Source organism: Nomascus leucogenys, chromosome 10 (genome assembly GCF_006542625.1).
Source record: "Nomascus leucogenys isolate Asia chromosome 10, Asia_NLE_v1, whole genome shotgun sequence".
In the NCBI taxonomy this organism is placed as follows: domain Eukaryota; kingdom Metazoa; phylum Chordata; class Mammalia; order Primates; family Hylobatidae; genus Nomascus; species Nomascus leucogenys.
Genome location: NC_044390.1, coordinates 43,751,624 through 43,772,557, shown reverse-complemented (window position 1 = coordinate 43,772,557; position 20,934 = coordinate 43,751,624). Strand labels below are relative to the sequence as shown.

The following is a 20,934-nucleotide window of genomic DNA, read 5'->3' as shown; positions in this document are numbered from 1 at the left end:
TTGGCTCACTGCAGCCTCTGCCTCCCAGGTTCAAGTGATTCTCCTGCCTCAGTTCCCCAGTAACTGGGATTACAGGCATGTGCTACCATGCCCAGCTAATTTTTGTACTTTTAGTAGAGACACGGGGTTTCACCATGTTGGCCAGGCTGGTCTCGAACTCCTGACCTCAGGTGATCCACCCACCTTGGCCTCCCAAAGTGCTGGGATTACAAGTGTGAGCCACCGCGCCTGGCCGAACTGCCTATTTTTCAAAGTGGCTGCACTACTTTATGTTCCTACCAGCAATGTAGGAGGCTTCCAACTATTCGCATCCTTGCCAACACTTGTCATGGAACTTTGATGATAGCCATCCTAACAAATATGACACGGTATCACGCTTCGGTTTTCTTTTCTTTCTTTCTTTTCTTTTCTTTTTTTTAAAGACAAAGTCTTGCTCTGTCACTCAGGCTGGAGTGCAGTGGTGTGATCTCAGCTCACTGCAGCCTCTGCTTCCTAGGTTCAAGTGATTCTCCTGCCTTAGCCTCCCAAGTAGCTGGGATTAGATGTGCCTACCACCACACTTGGCTAATTTTTTTTTTTTTTTTTTTTTTGAGATGGAGTTTTGCTCTTGTTGCCCAGGCTGGAGTGCAATGGCACGATCTCGGCTCACTGCAACCTCCGCCTCCCGGGTTCAAGCAATTCTCCTGCCTCAGCCTCATGAGTAGCTGGGATTACAGGCTTGCGCCACCATGCCCGGCTAGTTTTATATTTTTAGTAGAGACGGGGTTTCTCCATGTTGGTCAGGCTGGTCTCAAACTCCCGACCTCAGGTGATCCACCTACCTCAACCTCCCAAAGTGCTGGGATTACAGGCGTTAGCCACTGTGCCCGGCCTAATTTTTGTATTTTTAGTAGAGATGGGGTTTTGCCATGTTGGCCAAGCTGGTCTTGAATTCCTGACCTCAGGTGATCCGCCTGCCTCGGTCTCCCAAAGTGCTGAGATTACAGGCGTGAGCCACTGCGCCTGGCCACACTGTGGTTTTCATTTGCACTTTCCTGATATGGTGAGTGATGTTGAGAATCTTTTCATGTGCTATCAACTATTTGCATATATATATATATTTTTTCTTTTTGAGACAGGTCTCACTTTGTCACCCCGGCTGGAGTGCCGTGACATGATCATAGCTCATTGTAACCTCCGCCTCCTGGGTTCAAGCAATTCCCATGACTCAGCCTCCTGAGTAGTTGGGATTACAGGAGCACACCATGACGGCTGGCTAATTTTTTTTTTTTTTTCAGTAGAGATGGGGTTTCGCCATGTTGGCCAGGCTGGTCTTGAACTCCTGGCCTCAAGTGATCCGCCTGCCTCAGCCTCCCAAAGTGCTGAGATTATAGTTGTGAGCCACCACGCCCAGCCCTTGCATATCTTCTTTGGAGATATATCTATTCAAATCCTTTGCCCCCTTCCTTTCCTTCCTTTCCTTCCTTTCCTTCCTTTCCTTCCTTTCCTTCTTTTCTTTTCTTTCTTTCTTTCTTTCTTTTTCTTTCTTTCTTTCTTTCTTTCTTTCTTTCTCTCTCTCTCTCTCTCTCTCTCTCTCTCTCTCCCTCCCTCCCTCCCTCCCTCCCTCTCTCTCTCTCTCTCCCTCTCTCCCTCCCTCTCTCTCTCTTTCTCTCTTTCTTTCTTTTCTCTTTCCCTCTGTGGCCCAGGCTGCAATCTACTCGGCTCGCTGCTGCCCGCGCCGCGGACTCCCTGGGACTGCCGGCGCGCGCCACCGCTGCCTGCTTTTTCTCCTTTGGCTGCAGGCGCGCGTTCGCCATGTTGGCCACGCTGGTCGCCAGCTCCTGACGCCGAGTGCTCTGCCCGCCTCAGCCTCCCGAGGTACTGGGACTGCAGACGGAGTCTCGCTCACCCGGTGCTCGGTGTTGCCCGGGCTGGAGTGCGGTGGCGTGGTCTGGGCTCGCGGCAGCCTCCGCCTCCCAGCCGCCTGCCTTGGCCTACCAGGGTGCTGGGATTGCAGCCCCTGCCCGGCCACCGCCCTGTCTGGGAGGTGGGGAGCGTCTCTGCCCGGCTGCCCCTCTGCCCGGCCTCCCCATCTGGGAAGTGAGGAGCGCCTCTGCCCGGCCGCCCCGTCTGGGAAGAAGTGAGGAGCGCCTCTGCCCGGCCGCCCCGTCTGGAAAGTGAAGAGCGCCTCTGCCCGGCCGCCCTGTCCGGGAAGAAGGGAGGAGCGCCTCTGCCCGGCCGCCCCGTCCGGGAAGAAGTGAGGAGCCCCTCTGCCCAGCCGCCCCGTCTGGGAAGTGAGGAGCGCCTCTGCCCCGCCACCCATCGTCTGGGAAGTGAGGAGCGCCTCTGCCCGGCCGCCCCGTCTGGGAAGTGAGGAGCGCCTCTGCCCGGCCACCCATCGTCTGGGAAGTGAGGAGCGCCTCTGCCCGGCCACCCATCGTCTGGGAAGGGAGGAGAGCCTCTGCCCGGCCGCCCCATCTGGGAAGTGAGGAGCGCCTCTGCCCGGCCGCCCCGTCTGGGAAGAAGTGAGGAGCGCCTCTGCCCGGCCGCCCCATCTGGGAAGAGGTGAGGGGCGCCTCTGCCCGGCCACCTATCGTCTGGGAAGTGAGGAGCGCCTCTGCCTGGCCACCCATCGTCTGGGAAGTGAGGAGCGCCTCTGCCCGGCCACCCATCGTCTGGGAAGTGAGGAGCGCTTCTGCCCGGCCGCCCCGTCTGGGAAGTGAGGAGCGCCTCTGCCCGGCCACCCATCGTCTGGGAGGTGAGGAGCACCTCTGCCCGGCCACCCATCGTCTGGGAGGTGAGGAGCGCCTCTGCCCGGCCGCCCCGTCTGGGAGGTGAGGAGCGCCTCTGCCCGGCCGCCCCATCCGGGAGGAAGTGAGGAGCGCCTCTGCCCGGCCGCCCCGTCCGGGAGGAAGTGAGGAGCGCCTCTGCCCGGCCGCCCCGTCCGGGAGGAAGTGAGGAGCGCCTCTGCCCGGCCACCCATCGTCTGGGAAGTGAGTAGCGCCTCGGCCCGGCTGCCCTGTCTGGGAAGTGAGGAGCGCCTCTGCCCGGCCACCCATCGTCTGGGAAGTGAGGAGCGCCTCTGCCCGGCCACCCATCGTCTGGGAAGTGAGGAGCGCCTCTGCCCGGCCACCCATCGTCTGGGAAGTGAGGAGCGCCTCTGCCCGGCCACCCATCGTCTGGGAAGTGAGGAGCGCCTCTGCCCGGCCACCCATCGTCTGGGAAGTGAGGAGCGCCTCTGCCCGGCCACCCATCGTCTGGGAAGTGAGGAGCGCCTCTGCCCGGCCACCCATCGTCTGGGAAGTGAGGAGCGCCTCTGCCCGGCCACCCATCGTCTGGGAAGTGAGGAGCGCCTCTGCCCGGCCACCCATCGTCTGGGAAGTGAGGAGCGCCTCTGCCCGGCCACCTATCGTCTGGGAAGAAGTGAGGAGCGCCTCTGCCCGGCCGCCCCGTCTGGGAAGTGAGGAGCGCCTCTGCCCGGCCGCCCCGTGTCTGGGAAGAAGTGAGGAGCGCCTCTGCCTGGCCGCCCCGTGTCTGGGAAGAAGTGAGGAGCGCCTCTGCCGGGCCGCTCCGTCTGGGAGGTCTACCACGGAGGCCAGAAGCAATGTGGGGGCTGGACGTGGTGGCGCACGCCTGTGGTCCCAGCACTCTGGGGGGCGAGGCGGGTTGATCACTTCGGGCTAGGAGTTCGAGACCAGTCTGGCCAACTTGGCGAAACATGAAAAATACAACAGACAAACCAACCAACCAACTCAGTGACAACAAAACAGGTCTACCCTGGAGTCATACTCTAATTTTTTCTATTTTCCTCCCTTTCTGATCCTTTATCCCACTTTCTTTTTCTTCCTCTTCCTTCTCCCTCTTCTTTGTCAAATAGAGGATTGAGTTATTATCACTGATCCATATAAAGTCCCTCTCTCATTTATTTTAACTCCCACCCCCCATTTCTATTCCGCGACTTCCCATGTGTAACCTTCCTAATATGTTTGATACGCATCTTTTTGTTTGTATGTATTTTTAGAAAATGTTTATTGTTTTTGTGTGCAAAAAAAATTAAAAAAAAAAACAAAAAAAGCAAATCATTTGCCCATTTAAAATTTTGATTTTAATTATTTAAAGGCAGGGTCTTGCTCTGTCACCCAGGCTGGAGTGCAGTGCTGCAATCATAGCTCGCTGTAACCTTAACCTTTTGGGCTCAAGTAGTCCTCCCGCCTCAGCCTCCTGAGTGGCTGGGCTACAAGTGTGCACCACCATGCCTGGCTCATTTTCTTTCTTCTTCTTCTTCTTTTTTTTTTCCAATTTTGTACAGTCTCACTATGTTGCCCAGACTGGTCTTGAACTCCCAAGCTCAAGCAGTCCTCCTGCCCCAGCCTCCCAGAGTGCTGGGATTACAGGGATGAGTCACTGTGCCCAGCCAGAGATTTTTTTTTTTTTTTTTTTTTTTTCAGATGGAGTCTCACTCTGTCGCCCAGGCTGGAGTGCAGTGGTGCAATCTTGGCTCACTGCAACCTCTGCCTCCTGTGTTCAAGTGATTCTCCTGCCTCAGCCTCCGAGTAGCTGAGATTACAGGCATGCACCAACATGCCCGGCTAATTTTTGTATTTTTAAAAGAGATGGAGTTTTGCCATGTTGGCCAGGCTGGTCTCGATATCCTGACCTCAGGTGATCTGCCTGTCTCGGCCTTCCAAAGTGCTGGGATTACAGACGTGAGCCACCCCCCTGGCCAGAATTTTTTAAATTCATTTTTTTCCAGGTGGTTTATTGCAAGTGTTTAGAAACAAAATTAACTGTTGTACATTGATCTTGTGTCCTGCAACATGTTTAGCTCATCTGGTCTCTCCTTTTTTCAGATCCCATTTAAAATTCTGAGTGGGCACGAGCACGCTGTGAGCACCTGCCACTTCTGTGTGGATGACACAAAGCTCCTCAGTGGCTCCTATGACTGCACCGTGAAGCTGTGGGTAGGTGGCCCGCTGTTAGGTGCTCCTGGAGCGAAAACCTTTCCTAAGCTTAGGCACCTCCTGTGTCGAGTTCCCCAGCACTGAACTCGCAGGCACTTGTGGGTCCTGGTTTGCAGGTCTTCTGAGCAAAGTACCAGAAAGAAGGGAAGGTGAGAGCCCAGCCTAGATGAAGTTAGGGTGGCTGCTGCCAGCTTGTGGGCCTGGAAACAGTGGGAATGGGATGGAGACCTCTGGACTGACAGCGCCACACGGTTTTTTTTTGTTTTTTGAGACGGAGTTTTGCTCTTGTTGCCCATGCTGGAGTGCAATGGCGTGATCTTGGCTCACTGCAACCTCCACCTCCTGGGTTCAAGCAATTCTTCTGCCTCAGCCTCTCAAGTAGCTGGGATTACAGCAGGCATGTGCCACCACACCCAGCTAATTTTGTATTTTTTTTTTTTTTTTTTTTTTTTTTTTAGTAGAGATGGGGGTTTCATCATATTGGTAGGCTGGTTTTGAATTCCTGACCTCAGGTGATCCACCCACCTCGGCCTCCCAAAGTGCTGGGATTATAGGCATGAGCCACAGCACCTGGCCTTTTATTTTTTTTATTTTTTTTTGAGACCGAGTTTTGCTCTTGTCGCCCAGATGGAGTACAATGGCATGATCTCAGTTCACTGCAACATCCAACTCCCGGGTTCAAGTGATTGTCCTGCCTCAGCCTCCTGAGTAGCTAGGACTACAGGTATGCGCCACTACTCCTGGCTAATTTTATATTTTTAGTAGAGACAGAGTTCCACCATGTTAGCCAGGCTGGTCTCAAACTCCTGACTTCAGATGATCCACTTGCCTCAACCTACCAAAGTGCAGGGATGACAGGTGTGAACCACCGTGCCCGGCCCCCACACCTTTTTTTTTCTTTCTTTCTTTTTTTTTTTTTTGAGACAGTCTTGCTCTGTCACCCAGGCTGGAGTATAGTGGCATGATCTCGGCTCGCTACAACTTCTGCCGCCGGGTTCAAGTGATTCTCCTGCCTCAGCCTCCCTAGTAGCTGGGACTGCAGAGGCATGCCACCATGCCCAACTAATTTTTTTTTATATTTAGTAGAGACAGGGTTTCACTATGTTGGCCAGGATGGTCTCAAACTCCTGGCCTCAAGTGATCTGCCTGCTTTGGCCTCCCAAATTGTTGGGATTATAGGTGTGAGCCACCGCGCCCAGCCACCCCACACTCCTGTCAGAGAATGGAAGTCCTGGCTGTGTTTGGGGCCTAGGATGTCATCTCTCTGGGTCTCCTCATCTGGAAAACTGAGTTCCATCCACAGAGACTGGATGGCCAGATCTGTGTGGTCACAGAGGACAGAAAGTTGTCCAGGCCTGGGACCTGTTCATGAGGGGTGGTTGGAAGAGGCAGGCCTGGATGCAGATCAGCACCCCAAGGTGCAGGAGGCAGGGGCACCGGGGATGGGGCTGTGATGTTCACATAAGGTTGCAGAGGTGGCTCCTAGAGCCCTTCTGGGGACTGCAGGGTATGGCCAGCAGGCCCGGGCAGTGCAGGTCACTCAGGAGGGCTGGGGAGGAGCAGGGCTGGAGGAAGGCAGTGGCCATGGGGCCAGGCCGCAGAAGGCTGTGTGGCTGGGGCTGGGAATCATGGGAGAGGACAGTCAGTTGTGAGTTTTGCAGCATCTGGCTTCAGGGACAGGAGTGGAGGGAGTTGAGGCTGGTTCCTGGGTTCTGGTTTGGGTAATGGGGAAGAGGATAGCCCCTCACCCTACAGACGACCTCGAGGGAATGTTTTCTGTGGTATTTCCTGCTAGGGGGACAGATATTCACATGGAGATCGGAAATAAAGACATCAGTTGAGTGGCTCTTAGGGTGGTACAGGGAAAAGGATTTAAGGGTTTGGAACACAGGATTTTTTTGAGACATTATCAGTCATTCCCCACTATTGTCTGTTTTTGTTTGTTTGTTTGTTTTTCATGAATTTAAGACCATTGGCCTATAACTTCATACTTGTTCTTTTGTGAAATGGAAAGGGGAGAAAATATGCATACACACACACACACACACACACACACACAGCCACAAGATATAATCTGTGCCAAGGCCATGCCAACTGGGCAGGAGGGTTTGTGGTGGACTCCACGTTTAGGACTTACCAGCTGTGTGACCCTGGGGGGTTGCATGACCTCCTGGGCCTCCCTGGGTCTGCCCCTGCTGCACAGGACCAGTTGTGTGAAGGGGCTGCCCGGGGGCTCAACTCATCTCTACTCCCGCCCTCTGTAGCTGTCCTTATGGACACCTGGCCCACAGAGCCCAGAGCCTCAAGATCTTGTTAGAAAAACTACTGGTTTCTCTGGGAGCCTCACCCCCACACCCCACAGGATAACACTAGAGGAATTTTTTGTTTGTTTTAGAGACAGAGTCTTTCTCTGTCACCGAGGCTGGAGTGCAGTGGTGCAATTATGGCTCACCACAGCCTCAACCTCCTGGACTCAAGCAATCCTCCCATCTCAACACCCCGAGTAGCTGGGACTGCAGGAGTGCACCACCACACCTAGCTAATTTTTTATATTTTATATTGTAGAGATGAGGGTCTTGCTACATTGCCCAGGCTAGTCTCAAACTCTTGGCCTCAAGCAATCCTCCCACCTCAGCTTCCCAAAGTGCTGGAATTTCAGGCATGGGCCACCAAGGTCCCAGTTTCATAGATGTATGTGGACATGTGTGGACAAGAAAAAAGACACACGTCGGCTGGGCGTGGTGGCTCGCGCCTGTAATCCCAGCACTTTGGGAGGCCGAGGCGAGCGAATCACCTGAGATCAGGAGTTCAAGACCAGCCTGACCAATGTGGTGAAACCCCATCTCTACCAAAAATACAAAAATTAGCTGGGTGTGGTGGCAGGTGCCTATAGTCCCAGCTACTCAGGAGGCTGAGACAGGAGAATTGCTTGAACCTGGGAGGCGGAGGTTGCAGTGAGCCGAGATTGCACCACTGCACTCCAGCCTGGGCGACAGTGGGAGACTCCGTCTCAAAAAAAAAAAAAAAAAAAGACACATGCCAACATATTCACAACTGTTAACTCTGGGATCATGGAAGGATGAATGTTTTTCTTTCTTGTGTTTTCATGTGTTTTCTGTAATAAAATCATATTACCTTTGTAATAATATGAGAAAAACTACCAAACTCACATTTTTTTTTTTTTTTTTGAGACAGGGTCTTGCCCTATCACCCAGGCTGGAGTGCAGTGGCAAGAACACGGCTCACTGCACCTTTTACCTCCTAGGCTAAAGGCATTCTCCCATCTCAGCCTCCCAAGTCGCTGGGACCACAGGCACACACCATCATGCCTGGCTAATTTTTTTGTTTTTCGTAGAGACAGGGTCTCACTACATTGCCCAGGCTGGTCTCAAACTCCTTGGCTCAAGCGACTCTCCTGCCTCAGCCTCCAAAAGTGCTGGGATTACAGGTGTGGGAGCACATTTTTTTTTTTGACACAGGATCTCACTCTGTTGCCCAGGCTGAAGTGCAGTGGTGCAATTATGGCTCACTGCAGCCTCAACCTCCTGGGCTCAAGTGATCCTCCCACCTCTGCCTCCTGAGTATCTGGGACTGCAGGAACAGGCTGCCGTGCCCAGCTAATATTATCATTTTTTGTAGAGATGGGATCTCCCTATGTTGCCTGGGCTGGTCTTGAGCTCCTGGCCTCAAGCCATCCTTCCTCCTTGGCCTCCCAAAACACTGGGAGCCCCAAACTTATTTTTAAATGACCAGAAAAAAGGTGGCAATATATTAGAGGGAGATTGGGCATAGGATTAAGAATATTTTTCCCAGCTTCTCTGTACATTTGTGGACTTTCCAAGTTATTCACAATAATCTCCAAAGAGGGGAAAAGGGTTTTTTGTTTGTTTTTTTGAGATGGTGTTTTGCTCTTGTTGCTCAGGCTGGAGTGCAATGGTGTGGTCTCAGCTCACTGCAACCTCCGCCTCCTGAGTTCAAGTGATTCTCCTGCCTCAGCCTCTGAAGTAGCTGGGATTACAGGAGCCTGCCACCACGCCCGGCTAATTTTTGTGTTTTTGTATTGTTAGTAGAGATGGGGTTTCACCATGTTGGCCAGGCTGGTCTCAAACTCCTGACCTCAGGTGATCTGCCTGCGTTGGCCTCCCAAAGTGCTGGGATTACAGGTGTGAGCCACTGCACCTAGAGGAAAAGGGGCTTTTAAAAGATTTAAAAGGTATTTGGATTTGAGGTGTTGCTGGGGGCAGGGACTGGAAATGGGGTCAGTGGGTGAGGCAGAGAGGGGAGGCCAGGGGAGATTTTGGCCAAGATACTGTGACAAGAGGAGATGACTGTGTAGGGTTATGGGTTCACCCCCTATGGAGGGACATGGAGCGCATGGTGGGAGCCACAGCTGAGGGTCTCAAGGAGCCAGCAGGACGGGACGAAGATGGAAGAAGAGAGCCAGGGGAGGAGACAGGTCTCTGGAGTGGCAGCCAATGGGACCAGCTAAGGCAGGGGCTCAGAAGAGAGGTGGCGATTTATGGGACAAGGGGCGAAGGCACTAGGAGGGCAGAGGGAGGGAGCACAGGGGTGAGGGGCTGCCTGGAGAAGGTGGTGGAGGGAGGAGGGCTGGAAGCAGTCCGTGGTGCGGGTGGGGAACACTTGGATGCACTTCCTGGGACGTGGAGAAGGACGGCTCATGGGAAGGAGGGCATACGAGGTGGCAGAGGTGACAGTGCCTGCATTGTGGATGGGGCATGGAACAGGCAGGGAACGAGAGCAAGAAGGCTGTTGTGGGGACCGAGGGCCTCTCCAAGATTAGGGTCTCTAATCTTGGGACAACAACCAAGGTGAAAACAGGCATCTTTCCCTTCATGGAGACAAGAGCCCTTTGGCCAACACAGACAGCAGCCCCGGGGGGGCCCTTCTGCCAACTCAAAAGGGGAAAGAAAGGCCGGGCGCAGTGGCTCACACCTGTGATCCCAGCAATTTGGGAGGCCCAGGTGGGTGGATCATGAGGTCAGTAGTTCGAGACCAGCCTGGCCAATATGGTGAAACCCTGTCTCTACAAAAAAAAAAAAAAAAAAAAAAGGCCGGGGGGTGGGTATAATGTGGGAGAATTGGAAGATGCAAGGTGGACTGCACAGGTGGCAAGTTACCATCCCATCCCCTGACAAGGGGAGAGGCTCCCTTGCCCCTGGGGCCTCTCAGTCACCCCAGAGGATTAAGAAAGGGTTTAAGCCTCCCTGAAAGCTGAGTACAATGGCCCACGTCTGTAATCCCAGTGCTTTGGGAGGCTGAGGCGAGAGAGTTGCTTGAGGCCAAGAGTTTGAGACCAGCCTGGGCAATGTAGTAAGACCCTCATCTCTACAAAATAAAAAATTAGCCAGGCATGGTGGTGCACTTCTGTAGTCCCAGCTACTCGGGAAGTTGAGATGGGAGAATTGCTGGAGCCGAGGAGGTGGTGCCTGCAGTGAGCCATAATTGCACCACTGCACTCAAGACTGGGTAACAACAGAGTGAGATCCAGTGTCAAAAAAAAAAAGGCTGGTCACAATAACTCACGCCTGTAATCCCAGCACTTTTGGAGGTTGAGGCAGGAGGATCGCTTGAGCCAAGGAGTTTGGGACCAGCCTGGGCAATATAGTGAGACCTTGTTTCTACCAAAAACAAAAAAATTAGCCAGGCGTGGTGGCCTATGCCTGTGGTCCTAGCGACTTGGGAGGCTGAGATGGGAGGATGGCTTTGGCCCAGGAAGCCAAGGGGTGCAGTGAGCCGTGTTCTTGCCACTGCACTCCAGCCTAGGTGATAGAGCAAGACCCTCTCTCAAAAAAAAAATAAAAAAAAGTTTGGTAGTTTTTCTCATATTATTACAAAGGTAATATGATTTTATTACAGGAAACACATGAAAACACAAGAAAGAAAAAAAAACTCATCTTTCCATGACCTCAGAGTTAACGGCTGTGAAAATGTTGGCATAGGTATTTTTTTCTTGTCCACGCACGTCCGCATACATTTATGAAATTGGGACTGTACCAAAATACTGAATATGTACTCACCATAAACCTAGACGCCAAATATTGTCACATCTCCTTTATTTTCCAACTATTTATTAGACCCCCTTTCCCTCATTCATTTGAAGTCTAACCAGTAGTTCCCCTTTAAATTGTCTGGGTCCACGGGTGGGATCCTGCTTCCAAATGCCCAGAGTGGAGGGACTAGGCCTATGTGTGCACAGCCGCTGTTCCTGCTCTTGGCCACGTGGTGTCACTGTCGAGTCTAAAGCTGCACAGCCCCACGGATCCATTCTGGCACTGCCCTGAGCTGGCCCTGGCCCGCCCAGAGTGCGTGCATGGGCCTCGATCCCACACCCCAAGACGATCATTTTCTTTTTTTTTCTTTTTTTTTTTTTTTTGAGACGGAGGCTCGCTCTGTTGCCCAGGCTGGGATGCAGTGGTGCGATCTTAGCTCACTGAAACCTCCGTCTTCCAGGTTCAAGTGATTCTCCTGCTTCAGCCTCACCAGTAGCTGGGACTACAGGCGCGCGCCACCACACCCAGCTAATTTTTTTATTTTTAGTAGAGACGGGGTTTCACCATGTTGGCCAGGCTGGTCTCAAACTCCTGACCTCAGGTGATCCACCTACCTCGGCCTCCCAAAATGCTGGGATTACAGGTGTGAACCACCGTGCCTGGCCCGGAAGATACTGCTAGATTCTGCAAAGCCTTTTTGGCCAGTAGGAAAGGAAAACATGATCTGTTTGCAGCTCTGCCCCGAGCATGGCCAGTTTCCACCTGGTGTCTGTGGAATTGCCGGGGAGTTTCCCATGGATGCCAGGAATGGCAAGGGTGTCCTTCCTGCTCAGGGGACATGTTGCAACGTCCTTTCCTCTTTCGGAGCTGAGTGAGAGTCCCAGGACTGTGGGGTTCTCAGATTTTGCTACCAGAGATAAGCTAAGGGCTAATGTTGACCTCGATTTATGACTTCGGCAAACACGGCAGTGACCACTCTCTCCTCCTCTCTCTCCCGTTGATTTGAGGATGCGGCAGATGGTTCTGTGGTTCGCGATTTTGAGCACAGGCCCAAAGCTCCTGTTGTAGAGTGCAGCATCACGGCTGACAGCAGCAGGTGACCTTTCTCTCGTCTTACACTGGGAAGAGGGAGGGCGAGCAGGCAGGCCATAAATAGGCACGCCTGTGACATTTTTGTTTTTGTTTTAAGTAATAGATATGGGGGCTCACCATGTGGCCTAAGCTGGTCTCGAACCTGTGGCCTCAAGCGATTCTCCTCCTGCATTGGCCTCCCAAAGTGTTGGCATTACAGGCATGAGCCACCACACCTGGCCTTTGTTAATTTTTTATTTTTTATGTTTATTTTTATTATTATTTTTTGAGACGTAGTCTCTCTCTGTTGCCCAGACCGGAGTGCAGTGACGTGATCTCGGCTCACTGCAAGCTCCGCCTCCTGGGTTCACGCCATTCTCCCGCCTCAGCCTCCTGAGTAGCTGGGACTACAGGCGCTTGCCACCACACCTGGCTAATTTTTTTTATTTTTAGTAGAGACGGGGTTTTCACCATGTTAGCCAGGATGGTCTCGATCTCCTGACCTCATGATCTGCCTGCCTCGGCTCCCAAAGTGCTGGGATTACAGGCGTGAGCCACCGTGCCCGGCCAATTTTTATTTTTTATTTAGACAGGATTCTGCTCTGTTGCCCAGGCTGGAGTGCAGTGGTGCAAACATGGCTCACTGAAGCCATGGACTCTTGGGCTCAATGGTCCTCTTGCCTCAGCCTCCTGAGTAGCTGGGATTACAAGTGTGCACCACCACACCTGGCTAATTTTTGTATTTTTGTACAGATAGGGTTTTGCCATGTTGCCCAGGCTGGTCTCAAACTCCTAGGCTCAAACAATCCTGCCTTGGCGTCCCAAAGTGCTGGAATTACAGGCATGAGCCACTGTACCTGACCTATTTTGTTTTTGAGATAGGGTCTTGCTTTGTCACCCACGCTGTAGTGTACTGGTATGAAAATGTAAGTTTCATGGGAATTTATCGTTTTTTGTTTTTTTTTTTTTCTTTTTTGAGATGGAGTCCTGCCTGTTGCCCAGGCTGGAGTACAGTGGTGCAATCTCGGCTCATTGCAACCTCCACCTCCTGGGTTTGAGTGATTCTCCTGCCTCAGCCTCCTGAGTACCTGGGACTACAGGTGCACACCACCACAGCTGGCTAATTTTTTTTATTTTTGGTAGAGAGGGGTTTCACCATGTTGGCCAGGCTGTTCTCGAACTCTTGACCTCAGGTGATCCACCCACCTCGGCCTCCCAAAGTGCTGGGATTACAGGTGTGAGTCACCATGCCCACATGAGAATTTATCTTATATAGAGGACAAACTTTGCCACAGAAGCGTGCCATGTAAGAAGACAAGGATACATTTATGTTTTTTTTTGTACAAGAAAACATTTCAGAACAAAATAAGTAGTCTCTTAAACTATATTCCCTCCCTTCCTTCCTTCCCTGCTTCCTTCCTTCCTTCCTTCCTTCCTTCCTTCCTTCTTTCCTTTTTTTTGATGGAGCCTCTCCTGCCCACGCTGGAGTGTAGTGGCGCGATCTTGGCTCACTGTAACCTCCGCCTCCTGGTTCAAGAGATTTTCATGCCTCAGTCTCCCGAGTAGCTGGGATTACAGGTGTGCACCACCACACCTGGCTAATTTTTGTATTTTTAGTAGAGATGCGGTTTCATCATGTTGGCCAGGCTGGTCTCGAACTCCTGACCTCAGGTGTTCTGCCCGCCTCAGCCTCCCAAAGTGTTGGGATTACAGGCATGAGCCACCGTGCTTGGCTCGTTCTCTCTAGTTTCAATGAGAACCAAATGGTTCCTAGGGTGGGTGATGGAGCAGTCTTTTAAAGATGATTGTGTTATTTATAATCTTGGTCCTAAATTAGAAAAATGAAAAAAAGTCTTCATAGAAGTCATAGGCAGGCCAGGTGTGGTGGCTCATTCTTGTAATTCCAGTGCTTCAGGAGGCTGAGGTGGGAGGATCGCTTGAGGCCAGGAGAGACCAGCCTGGGCAACGTAGAGAGACTCTGTCTCTAAAAAAAAAAAAAAAAGAAAAGAGAGAAAGAAAGAAAGAAAGATAGAAAGAAAGGAAGGAAGGAGAAAGAAAGAAAGAAAGGAAAGAAAGGAAAGGAAAGGAAAGGAAAGGAAAGAAAGAAAGAAAGAAAGAAAGAAAGAAAGAAAGAAAGAAAGAAAGAAAGGAAGAGAAAGAAGGAAAGGAAAGAAAGAAAAGGAAGGAGTGAGCCAGGCATGATGATGAGTGCCCATAGTCCCAGCTACTCAGGAGGCTGAGGTAGGAGGATCACTTGAGCCCTGAAGCTCAAGGTGGCAGTGAGCTAGGATTGCACCACTGGACTGCAGGCTGGATGACAGAGTGACATCCTGTCTCAAAAAAGAAAAGGAAAGGAGGAGAGGGGAGGGAAGGATGGAAAGGACCACAGACCTAACTGTCTCTGCTGTTAAGAATCTATGTTTGACCAGGTGCGGTGGCTCACGCCTATAATACTAGCACTTTGGGAGGCCGAGGCAGGTGGATCACTTGAGGTCAGGAGTTTGAGACCAGCCTGGCCAACATGGCAAAACCCCGTTTCTACTAAAAATGCAAAAATTAGCTGGGCGTGGTGGCGTGCGCCTGTAATCTCAGCTACTCAGGAGGCTGAGGCAGGAGGGTTGTTTGAACCTGGGAGGTGGAGGTTGCAGTGAGCCGGGATTGCACCACTGCACTCCAGCCTGGGCAACAGAAGGAGACCCTGTCTCAAAAAAAAAAAAAAAAAAAAAAAGAACCAGTGTTCATCATCTTATTTCCAGAGTCATTGCCGCATCCTATGATAAGACAGTGAGGGCCTGGGACCTGGAGACAGGCAAGCTGCTGGTACGTATGCCTGTGCAGTGGGGGCGTTGCAGCCCAGGGGCTTGACCAAGCCTCAGGCAGCTTTGGCTTGGACCCTGGGTAGGGGGAGGTGACAAAACTCCATTCTTCTAGGAAGGAAGCATGTTCCTGGGGATGGAAGGTACAGATGTGAACTGCACCCCACAACAGCCATTGCTTGCAAAAAGTCTGGAGGGTGAGAGGGTGGGCACTGGGGGAGGAAGATCCTGGAGGAGGCAGATGGAACCAAGGCTTCTGCTTGAAGGATGGGATGGGTTTGGATACACAGAAAGAAGCCAGAATGGGGAGTGGGGTGTGGGGGCTGGTATTCCAGGCTCCCCGGTAAGATGTTTGGATTTGATTAGACAGGAAGTGGGGCTGAGGCCATGGGATAAAGGCCATGTGCCCCCAAGAACCAGGGTTCTGGTCCTTACCAGTCTGTTCTCTTTATATCTTGGAGGGGGCCACTCTCCATCCATCCCACAGGCTCAAGACTCCCACTCGGCCCTGCACCCCCTCCAGGCAGCCTCAGCCCTGCTCAGGGGCCTCCTCGGGGTCTCCTGCCCCACCCCTGCTGTCCCTCCCTCTCAGCTCCTACAGGCCTTTCCTGTCCTTTCCTCCTTCCTTTCCTTAAAAACAACCTTTCTTGTTAGTGCAAAGGTCAGTTTATATTCATTGTAAACATTTTTAGAAAGACAAAGTAAGCCAAGTTTTTATTTTATGATGATGATGATGATGATTTTCAGAGACAGGGTCTTGCAAGCTCTGTCACCCAGGCTGGAGTGCAGTGGCGCCATCATAGCTCACTGCAGCCTCAAACTCCTGGGCTGAAATGATCCTCCTGCCACAGCCTCCCAAGTAGCTGGGACTACAGGCGAGCACCACCACACCTGGCTAATTTTTTACTTTTGTAGAGATGGAGATCTTGCATGTTGCCCAGGCTGGTCTCAGGCTCCTGGTCTCAAGTGATCCTCCAGCCTCGGCCTCCAAAAGCACTGGGTTTATAGGTGCGACACACCACACCTGGCTTAAAACAACCTTTTGATTGCTGGCTCATTTCAGTGGAAGGTCAGGTATGATACCTTCATCGTCTCCTGTAAGTTTTCTCCTGATGGTAAATACGTGGTCTCAGGCTTCGACGTGGATCATGGAATCTGCATAATGGATGCTGAGAACATCACCACTGTTTCCGTCATCAAAGGTGAGGGTGTGCGGGCTCCCTGTCTCTTCAGTCTGCCATAGGAATAGCCACTTGTCACTGACTGACGGTGACCTTCCATTGCTTTATTTGGTGAAACTGTAATGGTATGAAGCACGTCATTAAAGCTGGGACACTAGGCTAGGTGCGGTGGCTGGGATTGCACCTGTAATCCCAGCACTTTGGGAGGTTGCTTGAGCCCAGGAGTTTGAGACCAGTCTGGGCAACAGGGTGAAACCCTGTCCCTATCAAAAACAATGCAAAAATTAGCCAGGTGTGATGGCGTGCACCTGTAGCCCCAGCTGCTTGGGAGGCTGAAGTGGGAGGATCACTTGAGCCCGGAGGTGGAAATTGTAATGAGCTGAAATTGAGCCACTGGACTCCAGCCTGGGAGACAGAGTGAGACTCCATCTCAAAAAAAACAAAAACAAAAACAAAAAACAACCCAAAAAACACACCAAAACTGATCCTCTTCAGTTAATGCTTTTCCATTCATTCAGTCTTGTGCTTTTAACAAATGACACAATGTTCGGCTCCAACCTCATGTGGTCATTGAAAGCCTAATCTTTTATTGAGTGGAGGCTCAGACTTCTTAACATTAACATTAACAGAGTTAACATTAACAGAGTCTCGCTGTGTTGCCCAGGCTGATGTCAAACTCCTGGCCTCGAGTGATCCTCCTGCCTCAGCCTCCAAAAGTGAGGGATTATAGGCAGAAGCCCCCTCACCCAGCCTACCTGTATCTTTTTTTTTCTTTTTTCTTTTTTGAGATGGAGTCTTGCTCTGTCTCCTAGGCTGGAGTGTAGTGGCGCGATCTCGGGTCACCTCAACCTCCACCTCCTGGGTTCAAGCGATTCTCCTTGCCTCAGCCTTCTGAGTAGCTGGGATTACAGGCACCTGCCACCATGCCCAGCTAATTTTTGTATTTTTAGTAGAGACGGGGTTTCACCATGTTGGGCAGGCTGGTCTCGAGCTCCTGACCTCAGGTGATCTGCCCGCCTCGGTCTCCCAAAGTGCTGGGATTATGGGCATGAGCCACTGTGCCCGGCCTATTTTTAAAATATAGGATTGGTGATTGTTGTATGACAGTTTCCTGGTTGGGACACTGTGTGACGATGATGCCACATGTTCCCATGGGGGATGCTGGGTGAAGGACATGGGTGATTTCTCTGTTATTCCTTACACCTCCATGTGAGTTTACAATTATCTAAAATTAAAGTTAAAAAAAATGTGTAATCATTGTAAAGACATTCATTATGGGCTGGGCGCGGTGGCTCATGCCTGTAATCCCAGCACTTTGGGAGGCTGAGGCCGGTGGATCACCTGAACTCAAAAGTTTGAGACCAGCCTGGCCAACATGGTGAAACCCTGTCTCTACTGAAAATACAACAATTAGCCGGGCGTGGTGGCAGGCGCCTGTAATCCCAGCTACTCGGGAGGCTGAGGCAGAATTGCTGGAACCCAGGAGGTAGAGGTTGCAGTGAGCCGAGATCACGCCACTGTGCTCCAGCCCAGGCAACAGAGCGAGGCCCTGTCTCAAAAATAAAAAAATCATTCATTATATAAATAAAAAAGCAAAAGGCTGCTGTGTCTGTCCTGTCTCCTCCCCAGAGGCACCTGTTATGAACCATATATTGCTGGGTGGCCTTCCTGAACCCTGTGTGTATGCCTGTGCATACACATGTTTGCACACACAACACTGCTTCTCATATGTGCTTTGTGTTTCTTTTTATCAATGTGGCACCATGCCATGTGCGCTGCCCCACAGCTTCCCTAATAGTCCCTAATAACCCACCTGACACTCTGCCCCCACCACGCTTCAGCCTCCAGCTTTGCCCCACACTGCTCCATGATCCGGCCCAGGCCTTCGCAAGCACTGTTCCTTCTTCCTGGAGTGCTCTTCCATTTCTGCTTCCCTCGCTGGCTTTTCAGGCCTTTCCTGGACCCCTCAGGGTGGCTGGGCTTCTGTTGTCTGGGCCTTGGTGGCCCGTGCACTCGTCTCATGACTCGTGGCATGTGGCAGGTCATTGCCTGCTCCGGGGGGTCTCCTCCATCAGACTGGGAGTTCTGTGGGGGCGGGGAACCAGCTGTGCTCCCGGTTCAAAGCCTGGGACGTAGTAGTCACTCAGGAATGTTTGTGCAGGTGCGTAGCTCCTGATGAAAACTGGAATTGTGTTTTGTAATCGTCGCTGGCTGGGGAAGTCGTGGGAGTCCTCCAGCCCAGCATGTGGAAGGCGTGGTCTCGAGTCCCTTTCCTCCGTGTTCTGCAGATCATCACACAAGGTCCATCACGTCATGCTGCTTTGACCCCGACAGCCAGAGGGTGGCTTCTGTCTCACTGGACAGGTGCATCAAAATCTGGGATGTTACATCCCAGGCCACGCTGCTCACCATCACTAAGTGAGTTGGGCCCCAGGAGGCCAGAAGGGAGTTTGGGCGGGGCGTCCCCATTCATGCCCTCCTGGATTCCACACAAGCCAGCGTCCATGTGGACACGTCTGTAGCTTGGTCATGGGTGCTCTGAGGAGGCTGGGGACAGTCAGGCAGGAGGGAGCCAGCTGTGGCCTGTGGGCTGGGCTGGGCCTCAGATGCATTTGTTTCAATGTGAGCCACTAGTGGAAACCATTGTGCAGAGAAGTCCACAAAATGTGAAGTTCCAGCATCTCCTGTAAAATGGGAAGGTCTGGCTGGGCTTATGGCTCATGGCTGTAATCCCAGAGCTTTGGGAGGCCAAAGTGGGAGGATCACTTCAGGCCAGGAGTTCAACACCAGCCTGGGCAATGTCACGAGACCACGTCTCTACACAAAATTTAAAAATTAGCTGGGTGTGGTCTCACACACCTGTAGTCCCAGCTACTCAGGAGGCTGAGGCTGGAGGATTGCTTGAGCCCAGGAGTTTGAGGCTGCTGTGAGCTATGATTGCACCACTGCACCCCAGCCTGGACAATGAAGTAAGACCCTGTCTAAAAAAATATATAAATAAAATGAATTCAGTCGTTTGGGAGATATTACATTATCATTAAAAAAATTTTGGGGGCTGGGCTTGGTGGCTCACGGCTGTAATCCCAGCACTTTGGGAGGCCAAGGGGGGGCGGATCACCTGAGGTCAGGAGTTCGAGACCAGCCTGGCCTATCTCTACTAACATAGTGAAACCGTATCTCTACTAAAAATACAAAACTTAGCTGGGCGTGGTGGCGGGCACCTGTAATCCCAGCTATTTGGGAGGCTGAGGCAGGAGAATTGCTTGAACTCGGGAGGCGGAGGTTGCAGTAAGCCAAGACTGTGCCACTGCACTCCAGCCTAGGTGACAGAGTGAGACTCTGTCTCAAAATATATATATATATATATATATATATATATATATATATATATATACACAACATAAAACATGACATTTTAACCATTTTTAAGTGTGCAGTTCTCTGGCATTCATTACATTCACAGTGTTGTGCAACCGTCACCACTGTTTATTTCCAAAACAATTTCATCATCTCAGACAGAAGCTCTTACCCATTAAGCAATAACTCCCCATTCCCCATGCCCCCAGCCCTGGGTAACGTTTATTCTACTTTCTGTCTCTATGAATTTGCCTATTCTAGATATTTCATATAAGTAGCATCATACATTATTTGTCCTCTTATGATCGGGTTATTTCACTTAAAATAATGTCCTCAAGGTTCATCTGTGTTGTAGCCTGCATCAGAACATCAGAACTTCATTCCTTTTTTTTTTTTTTTTCCTTTGAGACTTAGTCTCGCTGTGTCACCCAGGCTGGAGTGCAGTGGTGCCATCTTGGCTCACTGCAAACTCCACCTCATGGGTTCAAGTGATTCTCCTGCTTCAGCCTCCTGAGTAGCTGGGATTACAGGCACCCGCCACCATGCCTGGCTAATTTCTGTATTTTTAGTAGAGACGGGGTTTCACCATGTTGGCCAGGCTGGTCTCAAACTCCTGGCCTCAGGTGATCTGCCTGCCTCGGCCTCCCACAATGCTGGGATTAAGAACTTTATTCCTTTTGATGACTGAATAGTACTGCATTGTAGGTGTACATACCACATTTTGTTTATCTGTTCATCTGTTGATGAACTCTTAGGCTGTTTCTACCTTTTAGTTATTGGGAATAATGCTGCTATGAACACATGTACATGTAACTTTGAGTTCCTGCTTTCAATTCTTTTCATTTTATTTTACTTCTTTTGAGACAGATTCTTGCTCTGTTGCCCAGGCTGGAGTGCAGTGGCGTGATCACAGCTTGCTGGAGCCTTGGACTCCTGGGCTCAAGTGATCCTCTTGCCTCAGCTTCCTGAGTAGCTGAGGCTACAGGTGCACACCACCATGCCTGGCTAATTTTTAAGGTTTTTTTTTTTGTAGATACAGTCTCATTATGTTTCCAAAGCTAGTCCTGAACTTCTGAGCTCAAGTGATCCTCTCACTTTGGCGTCCCAAAGTTCTGGGATGACAGGCGTGAGCCACTGCACCTGGCCTGTTTTTAATTCTTTACTCTGTATACCCAGGAGTGGAATTGTTGGATCATATGGTAATACTGTGCTTAGCTTTTTCAGGAATGGGGACCTTGCTTATTAATTTTGCACTGAGAACTGAAAATGATATAGCCCGACCGAGATTATGAATTTTTTAAGTCCTCTAGCAAGACCAGCTATATCATTTGCAGTGGTGCAATCTCGGCTCGGTGCAATCTCGGCTCACTGCAAACTCCACCTCATGGGTTCAAGTGATTCTCCTGCTTCAGCCTCCTGAGTAGCTGGGATTACAGGCGCCTGCCACCATGCCTGGCTAATTTTTGTATTTTTAGTAGAGACAGGGTTTCACCATATTGGCCAGGCTGGTCTCGAACTCCTGACCTTGTGATCCGCCCACCTCAGCCTCCCAAAGTGC

The 20,934-nt window shown here is 51.3% G+C and overlaps 1 protein-coding gene across 1 annotated transcript in view; it reads left to right on the top strand.

Moving 5' to 3' along the window:
- Positions 1-20,934, top strand: part of WDR88 (WD repeat domain 88) — a 46,904-nt gene that overhangs the window by 3,259 nt on the left and 22,711 nt on the right. The window contains exons 2-6 of the mRNA XM_030820242.1: positions 4,830-4,940; positions 11,959-12,047; positions 14,779-14,842; positions 15,902-16,040; positions 18,308-18,437. Coding sequence (XP_030676102.1) covers positions 4,830-4,940; positions 11,959-12,047; positions 14,779-14,842; positions 15,902-16,040; positions 18,308-18,437 — 533 coding nt within the window. The remainder of the gene's footprint in view (positions 1-4,829; positions 4,941-11,958; positions 12,048-14,778; positions 14,843-15,901; positions 16,041-18,307; positions 18,438-20,934) is intronic.